Source organism: Phacochoerus africanus, chromosome 8, assembly GCF_016906955.1.
Source record: "Phacochoerus africanus isolate WHEZ1 chromosome 8, ROS_Pafr_v1, whole genome shotgun sequence".
NCBI classification, from domain to species: domain Eukaryota; kingdom Metazoa; phylum Chordata; class Mammalia; order Artiodactyla; family Suidae; genus Phacochoerus; species Phacochoerus africanus.
In genome coordinates this window covers 89,345,436-89,369,280 of record NC_062551.1, presented here as the reverse complement: position 1 = coordinate 89,369,280, position 23,845 = coordinate 89,345,436, and the positions used below count along the sequence as shown (strand labels likewise).

The 23,845-nt window shown below is 46.3% G+C and overlaps 1 protein-coding gene across 1 annotated transcript in view; it reads left to right on the top strand.

Moving 5' to 3' along the window:
• The window catches only part of CSMD2 (CUB and Sushi multiple domains 2), a 648,967-nt gene extending 642,105 nt beyond the window's left edge, over positions 1 to 6,862 (top strand). Inside the window, exons 69-71 of the mRNA XM_047793175.1 lie at positions 754 to 892; positions 1,115 to 1,329; positions 4,782 to 6,862. Coding sequence (XP_047649131.1) covers positions 754 to 892; positions 1,115 to 1,274 — 299 coding nt within the window. The 3' untranslated portion in view covers positions 1,275 to 1,329; positions 4,782 to 6,862. The remainder of the gene's footprint in view (positions 1 to 753; positions 893 to 1,114; positions 1,330 to 4,781) is intronic.
• Positions 6,863 to 23,845: the final 16,983 nt, after the last annotated feature.

The following is a 23,845-nucleotide window of genomic DNA, read 5'->3' as shown; positions in this document are numbered from 1 at the left end:
AAGCTTCTCCTTGCCTTAAGCGGAAATCTGCTTCCCTGTGGTTCCCACTCTGCCCTGCTCGTCCCCTGGAGTTGTTCCCTGCTCTGTCCTCTTGAGCTGCTGGGGGTGAGGGCTCACTCTCTTCCACACATACTGGAAGGCAGTTCCTCTGGCCCCTCAGTCTTACACACTGCAGAGACCTCAGGAAACCAAGTTCTTGTTTTGGCTTCACGGCTGACCCCTCACCGCCCTCGGCAGACCCGTCCCCTCTCCCGTCTGGTGGCCTCAGCCCCTGAGCTCAGTGGGGCACTTCACAGGGGCAGCGGTTCCCACTGGGGTCTTCAGAGCCCTCCCAGTGAGTGCGGGAGGGGCAGGGAGGAGGGGGAGGGAGACCCTCCAGGGCAGAAACTTCAGCATCCCCTCCACCGCCTCTCCCACACCCCAGAGCAGAACACCTTCCTCTGTTTTCTAGTTTGGCTTCCTTGGAAGGCTTCATGTGATAAAAGGCTTCCATGGCCAAAAGAAGTTTGGAAACTTCTAGAAGGCTGCACTCTTTTAAGATTTTATTCTGCGACGCAGTTTCCAGATCCCCCGCAGACTGGCTTCCCCAGGCCTGACCTGCCCGTGTGGGAGCTTCCTCCAGGAGGAGGTCCCTGGGGTGGAGGGTTGGGTGGGAGGCAGGGGTGGGCTCTGGGCAGCATCCCAAGCCACAGCGCCCCTCGTGGCAGTGGCCACTGTGTCTGTGACCTGAGGTTCTGTTCTCGGACTTTGCAGACCTCAGGCTGCTGGAGTCAGACCCCGAGTCCATCGGCCGCCACTTTGCTTCCAACAGCAGCTCGGTGGCAGCCGCCATCCTGGTGCCTTTCATCGCGCTCATCATCGCGGGCTTCGTGCTCTATCTCTACAAGCACAGGTACAGGGAAGGGACGCTCCCCGGGGCGGGGGCAGGAAGGTCTCTCCCTGACCCTGACCCTGACCCTGACCCTGACCCTGACCTGCCCAGAGGCTTCCTGGCCCAGGTGGGCTGTGACCTCCTAAAGGGAAGACAGAGCCTCCCTGCCCCTCCCCCCCCCCCCGCCCCCGAGAGCCCTGAGTCTCCTCTTTTCCCATCTTGGTCACGCGCTCCCCTTCCCAGGAGAAGACCCAAAGTTCCATTCAATGGGTACGCCGGCCACGAGAACACGAATGTTCGAGCCACGTTTGAGAACCCGATGTACGACCGCAACATCCAGCCCACAGACATCATGGCCACCGAGGCGGAGTTCACAGTCAGCACAGTGTGTACAGCGGTATAGCCCCCTGCCTGGCCACCCTCGCCGCCGCCACCGAGAGCCCCGCCTCCGGCAGCCGGTGAGACACACTGCCCTGCAGACATGGCCAGGGAGAGGGGGACTGTGGGCCTGGGACTGCCCCGTGCCGGCCCCCGAGCCGGGCACCTCCCTACACCCAAGCTGGGGCCTGCCATTACCCCCTTTACAGATGGGAAAACTGAGGCCCAGGAAAAGGAATTCATTTGACCAATCACACAGCGAATAAGAAACAGGGTCAGAATCCAGTCCCAGACGGGCAGCTCCAGAGACTGTGCTCTCAGCCACTGGGTTCAGCAAACACACCACATGGGTGTGTTAGAACTCTCCAGAGAGAAAGAGATACGTGTACACACACAATATGTGCATACACGTCTATATGTACTCTCTCTGCAGAGAGGCGTTGTGTGTATGTGTTTATCTTATATAGAGACATAGAGGAAGAGGGAGAGATTTATTTTAAGGAATTGCCTCACATGATTGTGGGACTGGCAAGTCTGAGGTCCACAGGGCAGGCCGGGAAATTTCATCAGGAGTTGAGCTTGTAGTCTTGAGTCCAGAGGCTGTCTGGAGGCAGAATTCCTTCCTCTCGAGGGGCCCTCAGTCCTTTCTCTTAATTGGTGCAGCCCACCTACATTATGGAGAGTAACCTGCTTTATTCAAAGTCTACTGATTTAGGAGTTCCCATCGTGGCTCAGCAGTAATGAACCCGACTGGCATCCATGAGGACACAGGTTCGACCCGTGGCCTTGCTCAGTGGGTTAAGGATCCAGTGTTGCCATGAGCTGTGGTGTAGGTCGCAGACATAGCTCAGATCCTGTGTTGCTGTGTCTGTGGCATAGGCCAGCAGCTACAGCTCCGAATGGACCCCTAGCCTGGGAACCTCCTTATGCAGCAAGTGTGGCCCCAAAAAGACAAGAGAAAAAAAAAAGTCTACTGATTTAAATTGTTAATTGCACCAAAAAATTCCTTTCCCGCAACATCTAGATGTGTTTGACCAAACAACTGGGCACCAGAGGTAGGCAGGTTGACATATAAAATTAACCATCACCTAGACCGTAATGGATAGTCCAACACAGTCCGTGGCATTGGGCTAGAGAGGAGGGCCCCCATTACACAGATAGGGTGGTGGACACACATGCGCAGAGGCTTTCAGGTGTCCCTGGGACACTGTGTCTCACACGCACACATAGGCCTGCTGGGAGGAGCTGACACGTATAGAAGCCATCGCCTTGTGTCCTTCTTCATAGGTAGCCCTTCCTCTGGGGGTTGGGGACCTGCAGGAATTGTCCCCACAAGGTGTGCAAGCTGCAAGGTGTGCAAGGTGTGACCTCTCAGAGACCTGAGCCATCCCACCTTCTGGAGAAGGCAGGTGCCCTCCTTCTGGTGTCTCCCTGACCTTGCGGAGCCCAGCCCCCAGGGCTCTGGGAAGAGTAGTCCCCAGAGAGGTGGGCTTCCATTAGGGCAAGGGGGTCACCAGCCAAACCCTAAAGCTGGTGACAGCTCTCCTTCCATGTCCCTGTCTGTGACAACGCATGTGATGGATAGTCCTGGAGGGAGCAGGCTGTGTGGACGAGGATACAAGGGCTGGGCTGACCGGAATGGCCAGACCCGTGAATGCCAGACGAGTCAGAAGAGCGAGGGGACTTTTAAAATCTCTGCCAAGCACTGGCTGCCCAGCCCCTCGCGTGTGTTGCTTCCTTTCATCCTCACAGCAACGCCGGGAGGATTTTCACAGCTGCAGCCCAACGCCCAGACCACACAGCAAGTCAGGGATGCAGAGCCTGCTTTAAGATTCGCCAAGCGGCCCCCGATGCCCCCCTCCCCCTTTGGGTCCACTTCTTTTCGCTAGATCATTTATCTTGCTTAAATCTAAGTTTAAAATTGTGGGTATTAAGATAAACTGTACATAAAGAGATACAAATTATTTTCAGAATATATAAAAGCAACTCTTGAATCCAAGTAATTAATTTATTGAGCTTTTCTGTATCTTTTACATCTATCCAAAACAAACATTTAATGAAGGAGGAGGAATTATGCCAGTGAGATCCTTTTAACATGTCAAAGTTAGTTCTGAGCCTTCACCTGTGTGCTCCATCTTTCATTTTTCCTACATTTTTCCTACTCATGTATCTAGAAAGCAAGAAAGAAAAAAGTAAAATCCCCTCTGGTGACATAAATCGGGCCTTACAGGAGATCTGTCGTGACTCTGAACTTTGAGTTGCAGAATCATTGGACAGGAGAGGAAAGAAACACGGGCGTCCAGGGACCTACCCACTACCCCCACCCCTGCTCCACATCTGGGGTTCCGCTGGGTCCCAGGTACCTGCAGGCCCAAGGTTTCAGCTCTGGGTCTTTTGGGGTTGGCGCTCCTCATGCTGCTCCTCGCCAGCATCCAGGGCCTGGGAGCATATGCCCCCAGCCCACGGCTCTCTGGCTGGTCCTTCTGTTCACTTCCATCTCCGGCCTGCCTGGAGCTTGGCTCAGGGAGGGGCCACTGGAAAGACTACTCTGAATAGACACATGCACGTTTTCAGTGAGCGACAAGGTGATAAATTCAAAGGATGCCTAACAAGAACAGCTGAAATGAAAATAAACCCCACACAGGGAAGTCATCAAGGCCTTATAGGGTCACTGAGTTGGGGGCAAGGGGCAGGGCTGGGTCGTGACTTTCACGGATCCCTTCCTCTGTTTAAGAAAATATTTAATATGATACTGTGTTGTTATAACGATGAAGATAATCCAGGCTAGATTTATTATTGCATGGCCATTGGCAGGTGCGGGGCACTCCTCTAGCATGTGGAAGTTCCGAGGCCAGGAATAGAACCCTCACCACAGCAGTAACCTGATCCTTAACCTGCAGAGCCACCAGGGAACTCCACATGGCCATTATTAGTGTATTCATTTTCTTTCTTTCTGATTTTGGAAGAAACGAAAAACATTTTCTTGGTCCCCTAAAAGTATAGCAGCCCCAGGCACTAGGTCTCCTGTGGCTCACGGGTAAGTTGGCCCTGTCTGGGGAAGACAATGACGTCGGGAAAATATATATTCTTCTGTGTGTATTTCCTACCTAACCCCCACCCTCAGAAGAGTAAAACGCCAACAGTAAAACCAAGGCAACGGAGTTCCTGCAGTGGTGCCGTGGGTTAGGAATCCAGCTGCATCGGCTCAGGTCACTGTGGAGACCATGGGTTCCATTCCAGGCCCAGCACAGAGGGTTAAAGGATCCTGTGTTGCTGCAGCTGTGGTGTAGGTCGCAGCTGCCCCTTGGATTCAGTCTCTGGGCTGGAAATTTCCATGTGCTGAAGATGCAGCCATAAAATTAAAAAAAGAGAGAGAGAGAGACAGAGAAAAAAGATCAAGGCAACTAATTTTCTTTCATTCTCTCTCCTTATTCCTTCTCTGCTTTTCCTCTTTCCTCCTGCCTTCTGCTCCCCGCCCCCACCTGCTGCCTCCCTTGTTTTACAAACTCGGGTGTGATCTGTCGGGTCCCAGTTCTCCAGGGGACAGGAAGTAGGCTCCCCTGAGCACAGTGCCCAGTGCCCATCTCGTCTGTCTCTCCGCCCGTGTCTGCTACCGCTGGGACTTGGGCCTTCGCCCTGCCACCACCCGCACCCGCCACCCTGGAGAGGACTCCTACTCTGCCCTGATTGGGGGCCATAGAGGAAGAAGGGCTGCAGATGCTATGGACTGAAACTAGCAAAGGATTTTGTGGGTGTGCACGTGTGTGTATGGGCCTGAACACACACACACACCCCTCTCCTTTGTCTGAATTCAACAGAAGAGACCACAGAAGCTTAAAAAAGAGAAATGTGTGTGCAAGATGCCCCATGCTCTGCTCCCCACAAACCCTGAGAGACGAGGTCATGAAGAAGAAGCACGATCAGATCAGCATGGAAACCAACACGCCCATCCTGCTTGTCAGGCCCTGGGGGATGTGTCAGCAGGACGCTTCCCCAGGGCGATGGCAGCAGAGACCAGCCACCCGCAAGTGGGCAGTCCCACCTGCAGGCAGGCGGCAAGGATTACCCCAAGGGCAGGAGCCAGTCTTAAGAAATCATTTGGAAATTATTTTTTTCTGCCATAATTTTATTCAGTTCTAAACCCAGTGAATTACAAAGCCCTTTTAGGTTGAAGGCAACGCTGAAAAAGTGGGGCGCATCCGGAGAGGTAAGGGCAGGAAGCCGGCCAAGAGCTTGCCAAGGTCAAGTCTTGGCTTGAAGAGAGCAGAAGCAAGTGTGTGGCCCAGACCGGGGACACCACCAAGTCTGCAGGCATCAGAGAGGCGCTGGAAGGGACAGGACAGCAAGCCTACCCCAGGGTGCAAAAATACCGGCTACCGTATGTTGTTTCTTCTCTTTGCCTGACATGTTACGTGTATCATTTCTAGTCCTTACAGCAACCCCAGAATGTAGGAAATACTATTCAGGATGGATGAGAAGCAGAAAGGTGAAGAAATACAAGCCTTTAGTTAGTAAGTGTGGAGTCAGGCTGCAAACCCAGATGGATCTGACTCTGGAGTCTACTACACCAGCTTCCAGAAACCCAGGTCTAAAAGGAGGCGAAGGAGGTAGATCCCTGTGTAGAATGATGGCCAGGGGTGGTGGGCCAGGCAGGGGACCCATGTGTCCTTCTGGGTTCTGTTCTCTCCACCTTGGCAGCGTCAGAGCCAGGACCCAGGAACCCAGGCTTCCCGGAGCTGGTGCTGGCCTCTTGGCTCCCAGCAGCCCCTCACAGAGCCGACCCAGGACCTGGGAGCTCCTGAATCAAAAGAGTGGAGTGAAGGGGTCTCATTCTCTCCTGCTCCCTGCAAGTAGCTTTGGTTTACGTTACGTTTCATCACCGTGCCCGGGTGGTTGATGAATTTCATAGAAGCGCTGGCTGACAAGCAAACGCCTTTGGGAATCAAACGGTGGCATTTAGAGCCACTTTGTCCGTCCTCGGGAAGGTCCCCAGGGGCTGAAGCCCCTGTGCTTGTCTGACATGCTGGCTTCAGAACACGTGTTAAAATGACACAGAGAGACGTACGGAGTGGAGTGGCAGGGACACCTGGTTTGTAAGCAAATTCCAAGTTGGAACCATGAGATGTGACTCACGTGAAGATGGGCTCCAGCAAGAGGTGTCCCTTTCCAGCACCTGGGACTGGCCATGGCAGGAGCCCAGCCACACACACCCACTCTGGGTCCCAGCATCCCTGGGCTTGGCAGGAGAGGACCAGTCCAGACGAACCCACTCTCATGCTCATCTCTCTCTCTCTCTCTCCGGAAGCAAATGCAGGATGCTCTTCGGCTGCCCCCACCCCCTTATTACACTCCTCTGAGACCACCCAGCAGACGCCTCCTCCAGCCCTGTCACCTGTGTCCCTCCCCGTGTCCCATTGTGAAGTCCCAGGAGATGCCCGAGGAGCACTCTGCTGTGCGTTACCCTTCCCCACCTCTGGCATTTTCATGCCACCTCCAGAGGCTTGGAAGCAACCAGGGCAGACTAGGCCCTTCACCCACCATCCATACCATGTACCCACCGCCATCCCATGAGGAAAAAAAAAAAGTAAAACAAAAATTAAAAAAAAATCTTTTGTACAGAGATATATTTTTATTATACAAAGTTTGTACAGTACCAAAAAAAAAGAAAGAAAAAAAAGGTGTACATTTTTTTTTCATTATTGTAGGTAAACGGTAGTGGAAGCCTTTTTTTGTAAATGTAATAAAATGTATAAATATGGTTTTCAGAAAACATCAAGTGCTGTAAATATGTAATCTACACACCTTCTTGGCTTGTCTGCAGTATATACATTTAATTTATCTGTCTCTGTATATGAGGCTTCCCCCTGGGGCCCTGCACTATGGTACTTTCCTGAATTTGAAAGCAATTTTAAATTTTTTGAATTCAAATAAAATATAAATTTTTGCATTGGTTTTCTTACATTTTTATCACCTTTTTCATGGCTGGGGGCAAACAGTTGTTGGGGGAGGGGAAGAAAGACATATTTGGGACTAAAGGCTACGCTCGGAAATGTGGAAATCTCTCGCTCTCTCTTTTTTTTTTTTTTCGGTCTTTTTGCCATTTCTAGGGCCACTCCCTCGGCATATGGAGGTTCCCAGGCTAGTGGTCCAATCGGAGCTGTAGCCGCTGGCCTACACCACAGCCACAGCAACACAGGATCCGAGCCATGTCTGCAACCTACACCACAGCTCACGGCAATGCCAAGGATTTAATCTTTGGAACGGTTGGCTATTGGAACAGCTGGTCAATGGACAACAACAGGCTTCACTCAGTGGTTTAAGGATACGGCATTGCTGTGAGCTATGGTGTAGGTTGCAGACAGAGCTCAGATCCTGTGTTGCCCGTGACTGCAGTGGAGGCTGGCAGCTGCAGCTCTGATTTGACCCCTAGCCTGGGAATTTCCATATGCCACAGGTGCAGCCCTAAAAAGCAAAAAAAAAAAAAAAAAAAATTACAGGTAGAACTACCATATGATCCAGCAATTCCACTTCTATATATCCAAGTGAAATGAAATCACTATCTCAAAGCGCTATCTGAACTCCCATGTTCACTGCAGCATTATTCACAATAGCCAAGGTATAGAAGTAATCTGTGCTCATCAATAGATGAATGGATAAAAGTGTATATGTACATACACACGCACACATACACACACACACACACACACACACACACAATGGCATGAATAATAATAAATAATTTTTAAAATTATTGTGATGCCCAATAGCTCAGGGCAGGATCCTGGGGACAAAGAAGCTGCTCCCCTTCAGGGATGGGGATGGGGTTTGGCTTGGACTGAGGAGGTCAGGATCTAACAATTGCAGCCTAAAGGGCAGGTGGCCTAAGACTGGTAAGAACTAAGAGTCTCCCTCTCTAAATACAAATACATATATATAGTGGGAGTCATCATCTTATAAGGAAAATTCATCCAGATTACCTTTAGGTTCCTGACCCACCCCCTCCTTCACTTTTGCTCTGCATCCTGGCTCCCTGGCTCCCATTAGCCCCCAGATACCTCAATAACCTGATTTGTATGAACTTTCCCAGTTTTAAAAATGGCATTTCATCTGGGACATAATGTCTTGCATTTATTTCCTGACCACAGGGAACCAGCTGGACAGACCCAGCCCTCCCACTAGGTAGCTTGGTTGGGATCCAGGGTCAGGAAGTGGACCATTGCAAAACACAGGCAACTGCTGGATTAGGAGCTAGAAGAGGAAGGTAGCAAGTTTTAAATCTAAGCTTAAATATAAATTTACCCAGCATACAAACACATTACAGTAAGTTGCTGTCGATTTCTAGAGTGAGGAGCACTTTCAAACATCAGGCTAGGATAAGCTTCCAGAAACCTAAGGACCTAACAAGGACAGCACCTGTAAGACAAGCTCCACGGTCCCTGTAAGATTACCCAACATGGAGTTCCTGTCATGGCTCAGTGGTTAACGAATCCGACTAGGAACCATGAGGTTGCGGGTTCGATCCCTGGCCTTGCTCAGTGGGTTAAGGATCTGGCATTGCCGCACTCTGTGGTGTAGGTTGCAGACACAGCTCAGATCTGGCGTTGCTGTGGCTCTGGTGTAGGCCAGCATCTACAGCTCCCATTCAACCCCTAGCCTGGGAACCTCATATGCCATGGGTATGGCCCTAGAAAAGACAAAAAGAAAGATTACCCAACACCAAAAGAAGACAGTGCCTTTGGGTGCACAGGCTGTGGGCAGGGAGGGTGGCTGGTATATAGTGGCCCCGGCCCTGCCTCAGGCACCACCATGGTGGGCTGGCTATTAAAAAAAGAGAGAGAGTACCTTTGAATCAAGAAATCAAATAAGAAATCCCTCCATGGCTCACTCCAGTAAGATCACCTGTTATTGCTGGTTTAGGAAAACTTTACAGATTTATTTTATCATGGACGGAAAAAGGACACTCAATATATCTACAACGTTTCTAGGAGAAGAAAACAGAAAATCAGTAGTAAAATATCTTAGCTAGTGAAAATGCTCCCCCAAAAAATAAACAAAAGAAAAGATTTTTTTTAATCATTCCAACAAATGGCAGGAATGTAAGTTGGTACAGCCACTATGAAAAAGAGTTAGCATATGATCCAGGAATCCCACTCCAGGCCATACATCTGAACAAAACTATAATTCAAAAAGATACATACACATCTCTGTTCACAGCAGCATTATGCACAATAGCCAAGACATGGGAACAACCTAAATGTCCATCAGCAGATGACTGGGTTAAGAAGATATGGTATATGTGTGTATATATATATATATATATATATATATAATGGAATACTACTCAGCCATAAAAAAGAATGAAATGATATTCATAGCAACATGGATGCAACTAGAGATTATTATACTAAGAGAAGTAAGTCAGAAAGAGAAAGACAAATACCACGTGATATCACTTATGTGGAATCTAAAATGTGACACAAATGAACCTATTGACAAAACAGAAACAAACTCACCTGTCAGAGAACAGACTTGTGGTTGCCAAGAGGGTGAGGTGAGGGACTGGGAGTTTGGGGTTAGTAGGTGCGGACTATTACATATGTAAGGAATAAATAACAAGGTCAGGGACCTATAGTGAATATCCTGAGATAAATCATAATGGAAAAGAATATAAAGAGGAATGTATAGGGTGTCAGGGTGTCAAGTCCAGGAACCCACTGCAGTGATGCAGTACATAATCAGCAAGCTTATGGCCTTCGAGGCCAAATGATATCAAAGCGCCACCTGAAACGGTGCTGGACTGATTGAATGAGCTGAGAGAGCAAGGACCGGTTTTGCAGCCTCACCCCATTTGCTGTCGGAAACACCATCTTTAAGCACAGAAGGCTCTTTCGGCAGCTTGAGATGGGATTAAGATGGCGGAATAGAAGGACTGGAGCTCAACTTCTCTCCTAAAAACAACACAATTCACAACTAAAGGCTGAGCACTCTTCACCCAAATGTACCGGAAACGTTAAAAAAGATATCCTACTCCAGAAGAAAAAGAAGCCACATCAAGAGGTAGGAGGGGCGATTTTGCAATATAAACAACCCCATACCTCCTGGGTGGGAAGCCCCACAGACTGGAAACTAACTGGTTCACAGAGACGCACCTACATGAGTGAGAGTTCCCAGCCCCACATCAAACTCTCATGTGTGGGGATCTGGCCCTGGGAGAAAGAGCCCCGGAGCATCTGGTATTGAAGGCCAGTGGGGCTTGTGCGCAGGAGCTCCACGGGTCTGGGGGAAATGGAGACCCCATTCTTAAAAGGTGCACACAGACTTTCAGATGCACTGGGTCCCAGGGCAGAATGAGGTCTCCATAGGAATCTGGGTCAAATCTGACTGCAGTTCTTGGAGGACATCCTAGAAAAACAGAGGTGAATGTGGCTTGTTGTGAGGGACGGACACTGAAAGCAAAGCTCTTGGGAATATTCAGCAGCTGCCTTTCTCTGGAGGGGGCCATTTTGGGAAAACTTGGCCCCACCCATTAGTCAGCCTCAGAAGCCCCGGGGCAAACAACAACCCAGGTGGGATCACAGCCCAGCCCCTCAGTAAACAGGCTACTAAAGACCCCTCGGGCACACAGCTGCCTCTCAGCCCATCCAAAGACTAAGCCCCACCCACCAGAGGGATTAGAATCAGCTCCACCTACCAGGGGGCAGGCGTCAGCCCCTCCCATCAGAAGCCTACGGCAAGCCTCCCACACCGACTTCAGCCACAAGGGGGGCAGACGTCAGAAGTAAGAGAGGCTACAACTCTATTATCTGTCAAAAGGTCACCACACTAAAAACCTATAAAAATGAAAAAGCATGCCAGGAGTCCCCTGGTGGCTCAGCAGGTTAAGGATCCAGCATTGTCACTGCTGTGGCATGGGTTCAGTCCCTGGCTGGGGAACTTCCACATGCCATAGGCATGGCCAAAAAAATTAAAATAAATTTTTAAAATAAAAATCACTCCAATATTAATTAAATACAATTAAAAGACAATTGCTAATATTACAGTACAACATAAATAAGTACAAAAACTTGAAATACAAATGGACATATAACAGGAAGAAGTGAAATAGCACTTACCAAAAAAAGACATAGCTTAGAAATTAAGACTGAAAAGTGTCCAAGGGCTAATAGACACAGAGAGAATAACAAAGGGTATAGAGGAAGAAATCTACAGCATTTAAGAAAACAAAAATGAAATGAAGAGGTAAGAAGGATAAGCATAGAAGACAAGGATAAACCAATTTTATCTTCAGTAGGAGTCCCTGAAGAAGGAAATAGAAATAAATGGGACAGAATTGATATTTATAGGTACACTCTAATAAAAGCTTCTAGAACTAAAAGAAACTTTTTAAGCTATATATGGAAAGCCCCACCCATGTTCCTGGGGAGACTATCTTGGAATAGCCAACTCTGAGCTACATCCCAGTAGAATTATATTTTAAAGAAAAAGAAAACATTCTCTGGGCTTCTGGGTTAAAAATTAAATCGGGTATAAGGAAAGAAAATCAGGTTGTTATTAGATTTCTTAATAGCAACACACAAAGCAAAACAAGAACGAAGCGATATTTCAATAAACCGAAGGGGGGAAAGTACCAGCCAAGCGTTGTATATACAGTGATTTTTAAGCATCAAGACTGAAAACACAGTATTAAATATTTAAGAACTCAGGAATATTTTACTCAGGAGCCTATCCTCAAAAATCTAATAGGGGAGTTCCCTGGTGGTCTAGTGGTTAGAATTTGGCACTTTCACTGCCATCGCCAAGGTTCCATCCCTGGTCTGGGAACAGACCTCCCACATCAAGCCGCTGCACATTGCAGCCAAAAAAAAATCTAATGGGAGGACAAGTTTCATCCATCCAGGTGATCACTGGGAATCTTTGGCAAAAGGGCTGGTATGACTGTTACTGAGAATTGTTTTTATCGAAATCTAAAATGAAGATGGAGATAAAGAATAGTATGTAAGTGTCTTCACATGTAAAGTCTTTGCCAAATGTCTTTACATACTATTCTTTATCTCCTATATAAAGACATTTACATACTATATGTATATATAGTGTATATACATATATACACACATATATATATGTATATATATCTGGGTCTGTATGCTGTACAGCAGAAATTGACACAACACTGTAAATCAACTATAGTCTAGCATAAATAAAATAAATAAAATTCTTTATTGCTAAAAAATGCTAAGTATCATCTGACAACATAGGGTGTTGCCACAAGCCTTCATTTAGAGGGGAGTTCCCATCATGGCACAGTGGTTAACAAATCTGACTAGGAACCATGAGGTTGTGGGTTCCATCCCTGGCCTTGCTCAGTGGGTTAAGGATCCAGCATTGCCGTGAGCTGTGGTGTGGTTTGCAGACACAGCTCGGATCCTGCGTTGCTGTGGCCCTGGTATAGGCCAGGAGCTACAGCTCCAATTCAACCCCTAGCCTGGGAGCCACCATATGCCATGGGAGCGGCACAAAAAATGACAAAAAGACAAAAAAATAAAATAAAATAGTAAGAAGATAAAAAGAGGACTAAGGGCTTTATATAAATATGTTAGTATAGAGGAAATCACCAAAATAAAAATATATATTTTGCTAAATATTCACACTTGCATTTTTTTTTACTTTATATTTTTAGGGCCGTACCTAGGGCATATGGAAGTTCCCAGGCTAGGGGGTGAATTGGAGCTGCAGCTGCCAGCCTATAGCACAGCCACAGCAACACAGGATCCTAGCCACATCTGCAACCTACACCACAGCTTTCAGAAATGCTGGATCTGTAACCCACAGAGAGAGGCCAGGGGTCAAACCCACATCCTCACAAACACTGTGTCAGGTTCTTTTTTTAAAAAAATTTTGGAGTTCCCGTTGTGGTGCAGTGGTTAACGAATCCGACTAGGAACCATGAGGTTGCGGGTTCGGTGCCTGCCCTTGCTCAGTGGGTTAACGATCCGGCGTTGCCGTGAGCTGTGGTGTAGGTTGCAGACGCGGCTCGGATCCCGCGTTGCTGTGGCTCTGGCGTAGGCCAGTGGCTACAGCTCCCGATTAGACCCCTGGCCTGGGAACCTCCATATGCCGCGGGAGCGGTCCAAGAAATAGCAACAACAAAAAAGACAAAAGACAAAAAAAAAATTTTATGACAGTTGATTTATAATGTTCTGTCAATTTCTGCTGTACAGCAAAGTGACCCAGTAATACATAGATATAGTCATTCTTTTTTCTCACATTGTCCTCCGTCATGCTCCATCACAAGTGACTAGATATAGTTCCCTGTAGGATATGTCAGGTTCTTAACTCACTGAACCACAGTGGGAACTCCTCATACACGTGGTTTTTTTTGGGGGGGGGGGGTGGGTTTTTTGTCTTTTTTGTTGTTGTTGTTGCTATTTCTTGGGCCGCTCCCACGGCATATGGAGGTTCCCAGGCTAGGGGTTGAATCGGAGCTGTAGCCACCGGCCTACGCCAGAGCCACAGCAACGCGGGATCCGAGCCGCATCTGCAACCTACACCACAGCTCACGGCAACGCCGGATCGTTAGCCCACTGAGCACAACCTCATGGTTCCTAGTCGGATTCGTTAACCACTGCGCCACGACGGGAACTCCAATACATGTGTTTTCAAAGTACCCAAAATAATACATTGTGAAGGAACCAATAATTATGACAAATACGGAAAGTAAATACGACATAAAATGACAGGTCTGAAAACAAACATAGCCCTGATATCATTAAATGTAATTAGGTTTAATTCACCTATTGGAAAAAGATTTTCAGATTAGCACACAAAGTAAAGCTTAGTGCTATGCTGTCACAGGAGGCATACCTAAAACAAAATGATTCAAAATAACTAAAAATGGATAGATCATGATGGAAGATAATATAAGAAAAAGAATGTGTATATATATTTATGACTGAGTCGCTTTGCTACACTGCAGAAACTGACACGTTAATCAGTGTGTCAACTACACACAACTATACATAATAAAAAAATAAATTCAAAAAAATGGAGTTCCTATTTTGGCTGATCGAGTTAAGAACTCAACTGGTATCCACGAGGATGCAGTTTCAATCCCTGGCCTCGCTCAGTGGGATAAGGGTCAACCACTGCCGCAAGATGAGGCATAGGTCACAGATGTGGCTCAGATCCTGACTTGCTGTGGCTGTGGTGTAAGGCTGACAGCTGTAGCTCCGACTCGACCCCATATGGCACGGGTGCGGTCCTAAAAAGAAAAAAAGAAAAGAAACAAAACACAAAATAGCTAAAAACAAAGGAAGAGGCAGGTCTTCTGCCTGGTCCAAGACTTATACATGCTGGAAAACTGGACCTTTAGTAGGGGAGGGGCTGGAAGGGCAGAGCTGTCACACTCACACTTTGGAGCCAGATATGGGCACTTTGGGCTCTGGAGTCCAGTGGACGCATGATTACCTGGGGCTCCTGCTGCTAAAGTAAGGAAGTTTTGTTGCTACAGTTGTTCTTATTAGTCTTTACAACAGCAACAAAGGACTGGGCAAAGGAACAGCCAGCCTGTGCAGACAAGAAATCAGAGATCACCACCATCTTGGTATCAGACAGGTCCAAATTCAGGCCCAAAGGCGTCACGCAAAACAAAGGAGGATGCTTCCTAACACTAAAGGCCACAACTCACAATGAATATATAAATATTAACTATTCACCAAATAAGAAGCGGCCACTTTGACCAAGCAGAAACTAGGAGATGCAAAGAGAAATAGAAACACACCAATAATAGGAGCTTTGGCTCATCACTCTCAGAACACAATACATCACGGTCACAACAACAACAAAAAAGTATGATTGTGGAGTTCCCATTGTGGCTCAGTGAAAACAAAACTGACTAGCATCCATGAGGACACAGGTTTGATCCCTGACCTTGCTCAGTGGGTTAAGGACCTGGCGTTGCCATGAGCTGTTGTGTAGGTTGCAGACTCTGCTTGGATCTGGCATGGCTGTGGCTGTGGCGTAGGCTGGCAACTACAGCTCCAATTCAGCCCCTAGCCTGGGAACCTCCATATGCCGAGGGTGCGGCCCTAAAAAGACAAAAGACAAAAAAAAAAGTATGATTGTAGAAGTCCTAAACAAAGTAATCATAAGGAAGTTTTTGTGAATGTGAGATAGGCTGGAACATGGACCTCTTTACCGGAGTGTCTGTACCTGGGCAAAGTCACCTTGAGCAACGGAATACAAAGAAAACTATAAGGGACTAAAAATAACTGCACACATGCTCAGTTGGGGCAATCATGAACAAAAAGATACAAAAAGGCCACAAACCAACTGCCGCTTCTGAGTGCAGGGAGCAAGAGCAGGGTACTGCCGGTGATTCCTGCACACACCACCACCGAAGGGGTGGGGAGACCACTAGGCCACAGCTCAGGTGCCCCTCTTCTCACCTCATTTAAGGAATCAGCCTGCTCTCCTCCTCCACGAGGGAGCAAGGGAACCTGTTACTTGTCACATGTCCCAGTAAAGCCTTGCTTTTGAATTCTTAGTCTGATCGCTTATCAAGTTTAGTAACTTGAAATCAAGTTCTATTGATTTGGACTCGAGCTGCTAACAAGTATGTGTCAAGCTTTGCAACTCAATATTAGAGAATATAGTTCTCTCTCTCTTTTTTTTTTTCTTTTGTCTTTTTAGGGCCCCACCCACCGCATATGGAGGTTCCCAGGCTAGGGGTCTAATCGGAGTTACAGCTGCTGGTCTACACCACAGCCACAGCAACACGGGATCAGAGCTGCATCTGCAAACTACACCACAGCTCACAGCAATGCCAGATCCTTAACCCACTGAGTGGGGCCGGGGATGGAACCTGCATCCTTATGGATGCTAGTCAGATTCGTTTCCACTGAGCCACGTGGGTAACTCCATGAATATAGTTCTTTTTAAAGCAGACAACACATTCATGTAAATATCCCTCATAACTGAGGGAGAAAAAGAAGGGTAAGCAAAGATTCCTAAATATATGAAAAGATGCTCAGTTTCACTCTTTGGATAGGGCTCACCTATCACTTGGCAAAAATCCAAAAGCTAGACACTGCTCCCTGCTGGCAAACTTGTGAAGAAAACACACCCTCAGACACTGCTGGTCCAACTCTTAGGAAGGAGAATTTGAAAATGCAGTTTAAGCTTTCATAATTATTTACCCTTTGACCCAGCAATACCACTTGCGGGAATTTTTCTGAAGATATACCTCCTCAAAGATGAAATAATATATGCAAGTTTACTCACAGCAGCATTATTTATGAAAGCAAGAGACTAGAGACAACCTCAGTGTATATCAGTAGGTTAGTGCATAAACCAGGATACATCCATACAATGACGTATTACACAACTGTTAAAAAAACAGTGAGGGAGTTTCCATCATGGTGCAGTGGAAATGAATCTATTATCCATGAGGATGCGGGTTCGATCCCTGGCCTCGCTCAGTGGGTTAAGGATCTGTCATTGCCGTGAGCTAGGGGCAGATGGTGTAGATTGCAGATATGGCTCAGATCTGGTGTTGCTGTGGCTGTGGTGTAGGCCGGCAGCTGTAGTTCCGACTAGACCCCTAGCCTGGGAACCTCCATATGCCTCGGGTGCAGCCCTAGAAAGACCAAAAAAAAACAAAAACAAAAAACAACTCCAGAGTTGAACAACAGTTTATAAATGATATGGAGGACAAAGAAACCAGTTCATTGACACCATAGGGATACAACTAACAATATACAAAGCCTGGAAAATTCCCCAGAAAAAAAAAAAAATGACCTAATCCTAAGTCTAGTTGCAACGTATTGACCTTATCTGAATCTTGGTTCAAACTAATTATTTAAAAAATTCTTGAGACAATCCATGAAATGTGAACACTATTTTTATTAATAATTTTAAAATTGTAGGTGTAATAAGGGTACTGCAGGTATGTTTATTGGCAAACGCATTATTACCTTTTGGAGTAACATACTGAAATATTTGTGGTAAAAGGATATGACATTTGGGGTTTGCTTCCACGTGATCTTTGGAGAGAGTGGGCGACAATGCACGAGCTGATAATTGTTGGAGCTGGACATTCACTCTACCTTCTCCTTTTGCATATATTTAAATTTTTTCCAAAGTAATAAGGCTGTTTTGTTTTTGTTTTTTTAGGACCACACCTGTGGCATATGGAGGTTCCCAGGCTAGGGGTCGAATCAGAGCTGCAGCTACCAGCCTACGCCACAGCCTCAGCAATGTGGAATCTGAGCTGCATCTGTGACTTATGCCACATCTCACGGGAATGCTGGATCTGTAACCCACTGAGTGAGGCCAGGGTTTGAACCTGCAACCTCGTGGATACTGGTCAGGTTCATTAACTGCTGAGCCACGACAGGAACTCCAAAAAGCTTTTTTTTTTTTTTCAAAGTAGAAAGGGCTAACAATAATTTATATACATATTTTCTCTTCTTGCCCCGAAAGACAGGAAGGAATAACCCTCATTTCCCAGGGAGGATGGATGAGCACAGGAACAGAAACCTTCAACTCATCTCTCTTTACAGAGTTTCAAACTTTCATACCAACTAAATTTATATATTCAAATATTTAAAACTTGAAAAGGTTTTAAAATCCTTAAGCTGAATATAAACTATAACTAACAGCCTAAAACTTCTCAAAGTGATAACATAACCATGCAGAGAAAATAATTATTTTCAAGTCACATTTGAACACAGAACTGACTGAATGAGATCTAGTCTCAGAATATGAAGGACTGCAAAGGAATTTTAAACATTACTTAGTTTATCGTTAATGGTAATATTGGTATTGGAATTTTGACATAATTTCTTGTATCATATCTGACAAAGCAAGTAATAGGCTAATGTTTATGAGTGCCAAGATGTTATCTATAAAATATAAAACTGTACAATAAAATAGGTTAATAACAATCATGTAATAATAAATTTGAACTGGAAATATTAACATGAATTCATAACATTTAAAATTCACATATATTTCCATTGAAAGTGTCTAGAAGCAAGGACACTCAAGTGGCAGTGAGCACACAGAACATCCACCTCTTGGTTTCTAAATACCATTCCCCACTCAAAGGAACCAGAGCTCCATTGAGAAATTCTGCAACTGGGATAAGACGTCTCTTATCATGACAGAAAGCAAAGAAGCACTCAAAAAACTATTGATTAAGTATCAGGCAATATCATTATCAGCCACTTAAATTAACTATTAGAAACTTTTAAAAATAAAAGGTTGGGAGAAAAAAAAACAAGTCTACATTATTTTACGGAGTACTTTCCCCACACCTTCAAAAAATACATAATTCCAACCTTGGATAAATTATTCCAGAGGACAGAAAAAGAAGGATGTGCCCCCCAAATCCATAGTACAAAAAATAAAACTTCAAAATTGAAAACCCGTTTAAATAAATGAGCCCAGTGATATACAATATTGGTAAATAAAACTCCAGATTATCTTTGGTCCTTGCTTTTATTTCAAAGAAATGTAAATTTAAATTTTGTGATAAATTAATACTGAGCACTACATAAAAATCACAGGAGAACACCATTAAAAAATCTATAATTCTAGCACCCGGATATTACCATGGTAACATTTTGCTTAGATCTTTTCTGAGTGCTTTTGTACCAACGCCTTTGTAATATTACTCTCGTCAGCTGACAATTTATTGTGGGCATTTTTATATGCATTGTGTGTTTGTACCTTTTTCACACTGTAAAGGACTGCTCGGTTTTCTATTGCCTGCTCATACTGTAATTTGTCTCACATTCCCCTTTATTGGATATTTAGATTATAAAGTGTTTTCTCATCATATTGCTGCCATGAACAACCTCATAGCATGATCCTTGAACATTGTTTAGGACCTAATTGACCATAAATTTATTATGGTACCAATCTTTCTGATAATGGGTTTTTTTTTTTTTCTTCCAGTGAAAGTCAATCGCATGAATGCAGGTAATTGAGAGGCATTATTGGATCCTCAGATGACTGAGATGATGTAACAGGCAGATGTAACAAAAGAAAGCAGGAGAAAAGGCAAGGCTATGGGTAAGAATGGTTGAAATTCTAAACTATGGTACTTAAGCTGGGTAGATAGGAATACGAAGACAAGAAAGAGGTAATAGGTTGGGGAAAGAATATACTAGAGATCAAAAGTCTTTAGGTGTGTTTCTTTTGGCCGCAAGGGAGATGAAACCCAACTCAAACTCACTTAACAAGAAAATGTATTGGTCCACATCATAAAATCTGGTGGCTGAGTGGGCATTGGCTTAGCCAGCATCTCCAGTTCCATTTCTCTTGGAATTCTTCAGCTATGCTCTGTGTGTGGCTGTGGCCCCAGGCAGCCAGGTTCTAAGGTAGGAACGTTCAGAAAGAATTCTTCAGTCCCACCCCCCAACTTGCTGTTTCACCTCTTCGGTACGAATCAGGCTGTGAATTTCTGACCATCCATCCATTCCCTGTCATCATTCCCTGATTAACTGATTGTGATCCTAGATGGAGAATGGGACAAGGAGGATGGGACTGCCTTTTTTTTTTTTTTTTTGTCTTTTTAGGGCTGCACCTGTGGCATATGGAATTCCCAGGTCAAATTGAAGCTGTAGCTGCCAGCCTACAATACACCCACAGCAATGCCAGATCTGAGCCACATCTGCAACCTACACCACAGGGCAACGCCAGATCCTTAAACCACTGAGCGAAGCCCAGGGTCGAACCCACATCCTCATGGAAATGAGTTGGATTCATTACCACTAAGCCACGACAGGAACTCCCTCATTTGCTTTTTTTAATTTTTTTTATTGAGGTATAGTTGATTTATAATATTGTATTGGTTTCTCTTGTACATATCGCTTCTCAGCCTTTTGGCTAAGATCAAGTGTAATTTCTCTTGTACAGCAAAGTCACTCAGTTATACACATATATACATTCTTTTTCATACTCTTTTCCATGATATTTTATCACAGGATATTTAAAGTAGTTCCCTGTGCTATGCAGTAGGACCTTGTTATTCATCCATTCTGTACGTAAGAGTTTGTATCTGCTAATCCCAAACTCTAAATCCATCCCTTCTCCCCTCCCCCTCAGCCACCACAAGTCTGTCCTCTATGTCTGCGTGTCTGTTTCTGTTGCGTAGATAAGTTTGTTCGTGTCATGTTTTAAATGATACCACATGGTATTTGTCTTTCTCTTTCTGACATTTCTCTTAGCATGATAGATAATCTCTAGTTGCATCCATGTTGCTGCAAGTGGCATTATTTCATGTTTTATGGATGAGTAGTAGTCCATTGTATATATGTACCACATCTTCTTCATCTACTCATCCACTGGTGGACATTTGGGTTGTTTCCATATCTTGGCTATTGTGACTAGTGTTGCTATGAACATAGGGGTTCATGTAGCTTTCTGAATTATAGTTTTGGGAGTTCCCGTGGTGGTGCAGTTGTTAATGAATCTGACTAGGAACCATGAGGTTGCCGGTTCAATCCCTGGCCTCGCTCAGTGGGTTAAGGATCAGGTGTTGCCGTGAGCTGTGGTGTAGGTTGCAGACATGGCTCGGATCTGGCGTTGCTGTGGCTGTGGTGTAGACCGGTGGCTACAGCTCCAATTGGACCCCTAGCTGGGGAACCTCCATATGCCAAGGGAGCGGCCCTAGAAAAGGCAAAGAGACAAAAAAAAAAAAACAAATGAATTATAGTTTTGTCCAGATATATGCCCAGGAGTTGGATTGCTGGATCACATGGTAACTCTTTTTAGTTTTTTGAGGAATCTCCATACCATTTTCCATAGTGGTTTCACCAATTGACATTCCCGCTAACAGTGTAGGAGGGTTAGAGAACAGGATGACTCTTGGATAGAGCAGGCTTGAGTCTGGGGGTTGGGAGTAGAGGAAGCGCTGAGGCATGTGGGCTTCATGGGCGGAGCAAGGAACCTAAACAAAAACTGCAGTACTCTTAGGAAGGGGAGGCGACCAGGGGTGCCATCATGACACTACAAAAAAAAACATGTAATATAACAGACTGGGGTGAGGGTCATGAGGAAAAGAGGGGTGAGAGTTAAGGACTGCCTTTCTGTGCCTTTTTCTTGAGACCTGAAAGATGAGTGGGAGTTAGAATTTAGGGGATGAATGCAGGGAAGAACAATCCAAGAAGTAGGTACTGCACATACAGAGGTTGGAAAAGTCTCCGCTGTTGGAGTAACAGAGAGGAGGCCAACGTGGCTGAAGGATGAGAAAGTAGGGGGAACCGTGTGGGACAGAAGGCAAGCATGAATCACACCTGTAATGGGAAGCAGGGTCATGTGACCTGCTTTACATTGTAAGAAAAAAAATGCAACTTCTACAGCTTGGGTTGAAGAAGAATACTAGTTAGGAGGCAGCTGCAGTCCACCAGGTAGGGATGATGGTAACCACGATGAAAGCAGTAGCAGCAGGAATGGAGAGAGATGTGTGAATGCAAGATGTCTTTTGGAGATTTATTCATGTGACTTGGTGATTGGTTATAGAGGCAAAGGAGAGAGGAGATTCAAGGGTGACTCTTAGATGTGTGGCCTAAGCAACTGAATGGATGGTGATCTTTCCTGGAATGAAATGGAAAGGGGTGGAGGGCTGGGGAGCAAGCTAGGGGCAATCAGTGTGGACGTGTGGAGGTCCAGAGGAGAGGCCAGGTAATGAGTTATGCAAATCTGAAGCTTAGTGTCTGGACAGCTGGACTGGTGACATCAAAGGTGGTGGGTTCAAGGACAAATATGGCTGAGCTGGAGTGGCAGAGGCAGCCATGAAGTCAAAGACCACGTGGCCCTCCTGTGGATGTCTGAGTCCCCAGGGCAACGGCAAGAGTTGGGGTACAGAGGAAGACTCCAGCCAGGGGAGTATGTCTTCACTGAACACAGGAGCACATCCAGGAGGTGGGGCTGACATAGGCAGGGGGAGGCTACCAGATGACACAGGCAAATGGGATTGGCCTCAAAGAAGGAGCAGGCTTCAAAGGACCTCGCAGTTAAGAGCGCAGGCCCTGGAGCCAAACCACTGGATTGGAACATGGACTGTTCCACTTAACAATTTGTGTGTGTGACCTGAGGCACGTTATGAATTTGCGTCTGGCTCCCAAATGGGCATGATAACACCACCATCTCCTGGAGTTATGGCGAGGCCGAAATGACATCATGCACAGTCCTTAGCAAGTGCCTGCTTTCAGGTACTTAACAAATGTGGGCCTTTATAGCTATGAGCTCTTAACAATTGGTCACATGCACGAAGGAGGAAGAGAAGTGATGATCTGGAGGTAGCCTCAAGGAGTGAGGAGAACATCAGCCTGGCCTCCTCACCAAGAGGAACTGGGGTCTTAAGCAGGGGAGCATCCTCTAGCTGAGGGCTGTGGGGGGCGGGGTCAAAGGCAGGCTTCCATGAGGCCAGCGGTGCAGCAAAGGTTAGGCGAAGAGATGGAGCTGTAGGGGTCGTCAGTGTGGAGCTGGTTGGGTTTGAGTGGAGGGCAGGAGTCCAAAGAGATTGGCCCAAGGAATCAGCAACTGCCTGGGGTGTTCTTAGAGACTGATCAGCGAGTCTTGGCAATGTGAGGGGCCTGGTAGAGGTGGTCCTGACCCTGGGCCCTCGAGTCTCCGCGAATTCAGCCATAGTTCTTCCTTACTCCGGGGACAGCAAGAGGAGGTCCAGGAGAGGGTGTGCAGCAGAGGTACACACAGCAGAGGGTGAGGAGCAAGAGAACTGAGTCGGGTCAGTTGGCACTCTAGATGGGCAGCACTGAGGGGACAGTGGCCCTGACTCAGTTTACAGGTCAGACACGATGGGGAGGAACTAACTGCCTGTGTGTGTGGAGCAGCCAATGAAATCCACCTTCCACACCCAAAATCCCACAGAGGTCAAGAGTAAATCAGCATTGGAAAGTCCCAAAAGAGAGCAGCCCAGAGTCTTTCTTTATCTTCCCTGGGGCCAAGAGAGTCGGAAATGAGCTTACCAGTGGCCAGTGGCCAGGCTCTGTGCTCTAGCCATCTGGCTCTTGGCTGTTAAGTAGAAAGAGCACTGAAGCAGCATCAGGAAGTCTCGCCAAAAGCCACCTGCTATTCCAGGAGTTCCCTAGTGGTGTAGCCTGGCAGTCAAGGATCCAGCATTGTCACTGTTGTGGCTTGGGCCACTGCTGTGGTGTGGGTTTGAGCCCTGGCTCAGGAACTTTCACATGTCTTGGATGCAGCCCCCCCCAAAAAAGGGGAAAAGAAGGGAGGAAGGAAAGAAGGAAGGAAGGGAGGAAAGGGAGGAGGGACGGGAGGAAGGAAAGAAAGGCATTTGCTATTCCTGCTCTTTTGTTCATTGGATTGGGAACTTCTTGACAAGTTCTTGTTCTAACCCTCAGTTTCCTTACCTGGAAAGTGGGCTTAATATCTTCCCTTGAAATCTTCACATGGGTAGGTTTCAACAGGATAAACTCTAAAAAGCTTTTGAAACCTGAGATGTGACATACAGGCTGAAGCTGTGACTTTGATGTCTTCCCTTCAAACTATTCCACCTTTTTTTTTTTTTTTTTGTCTTTTTGCCATTTTCTTGGGCAGCTCTCGGGGCAT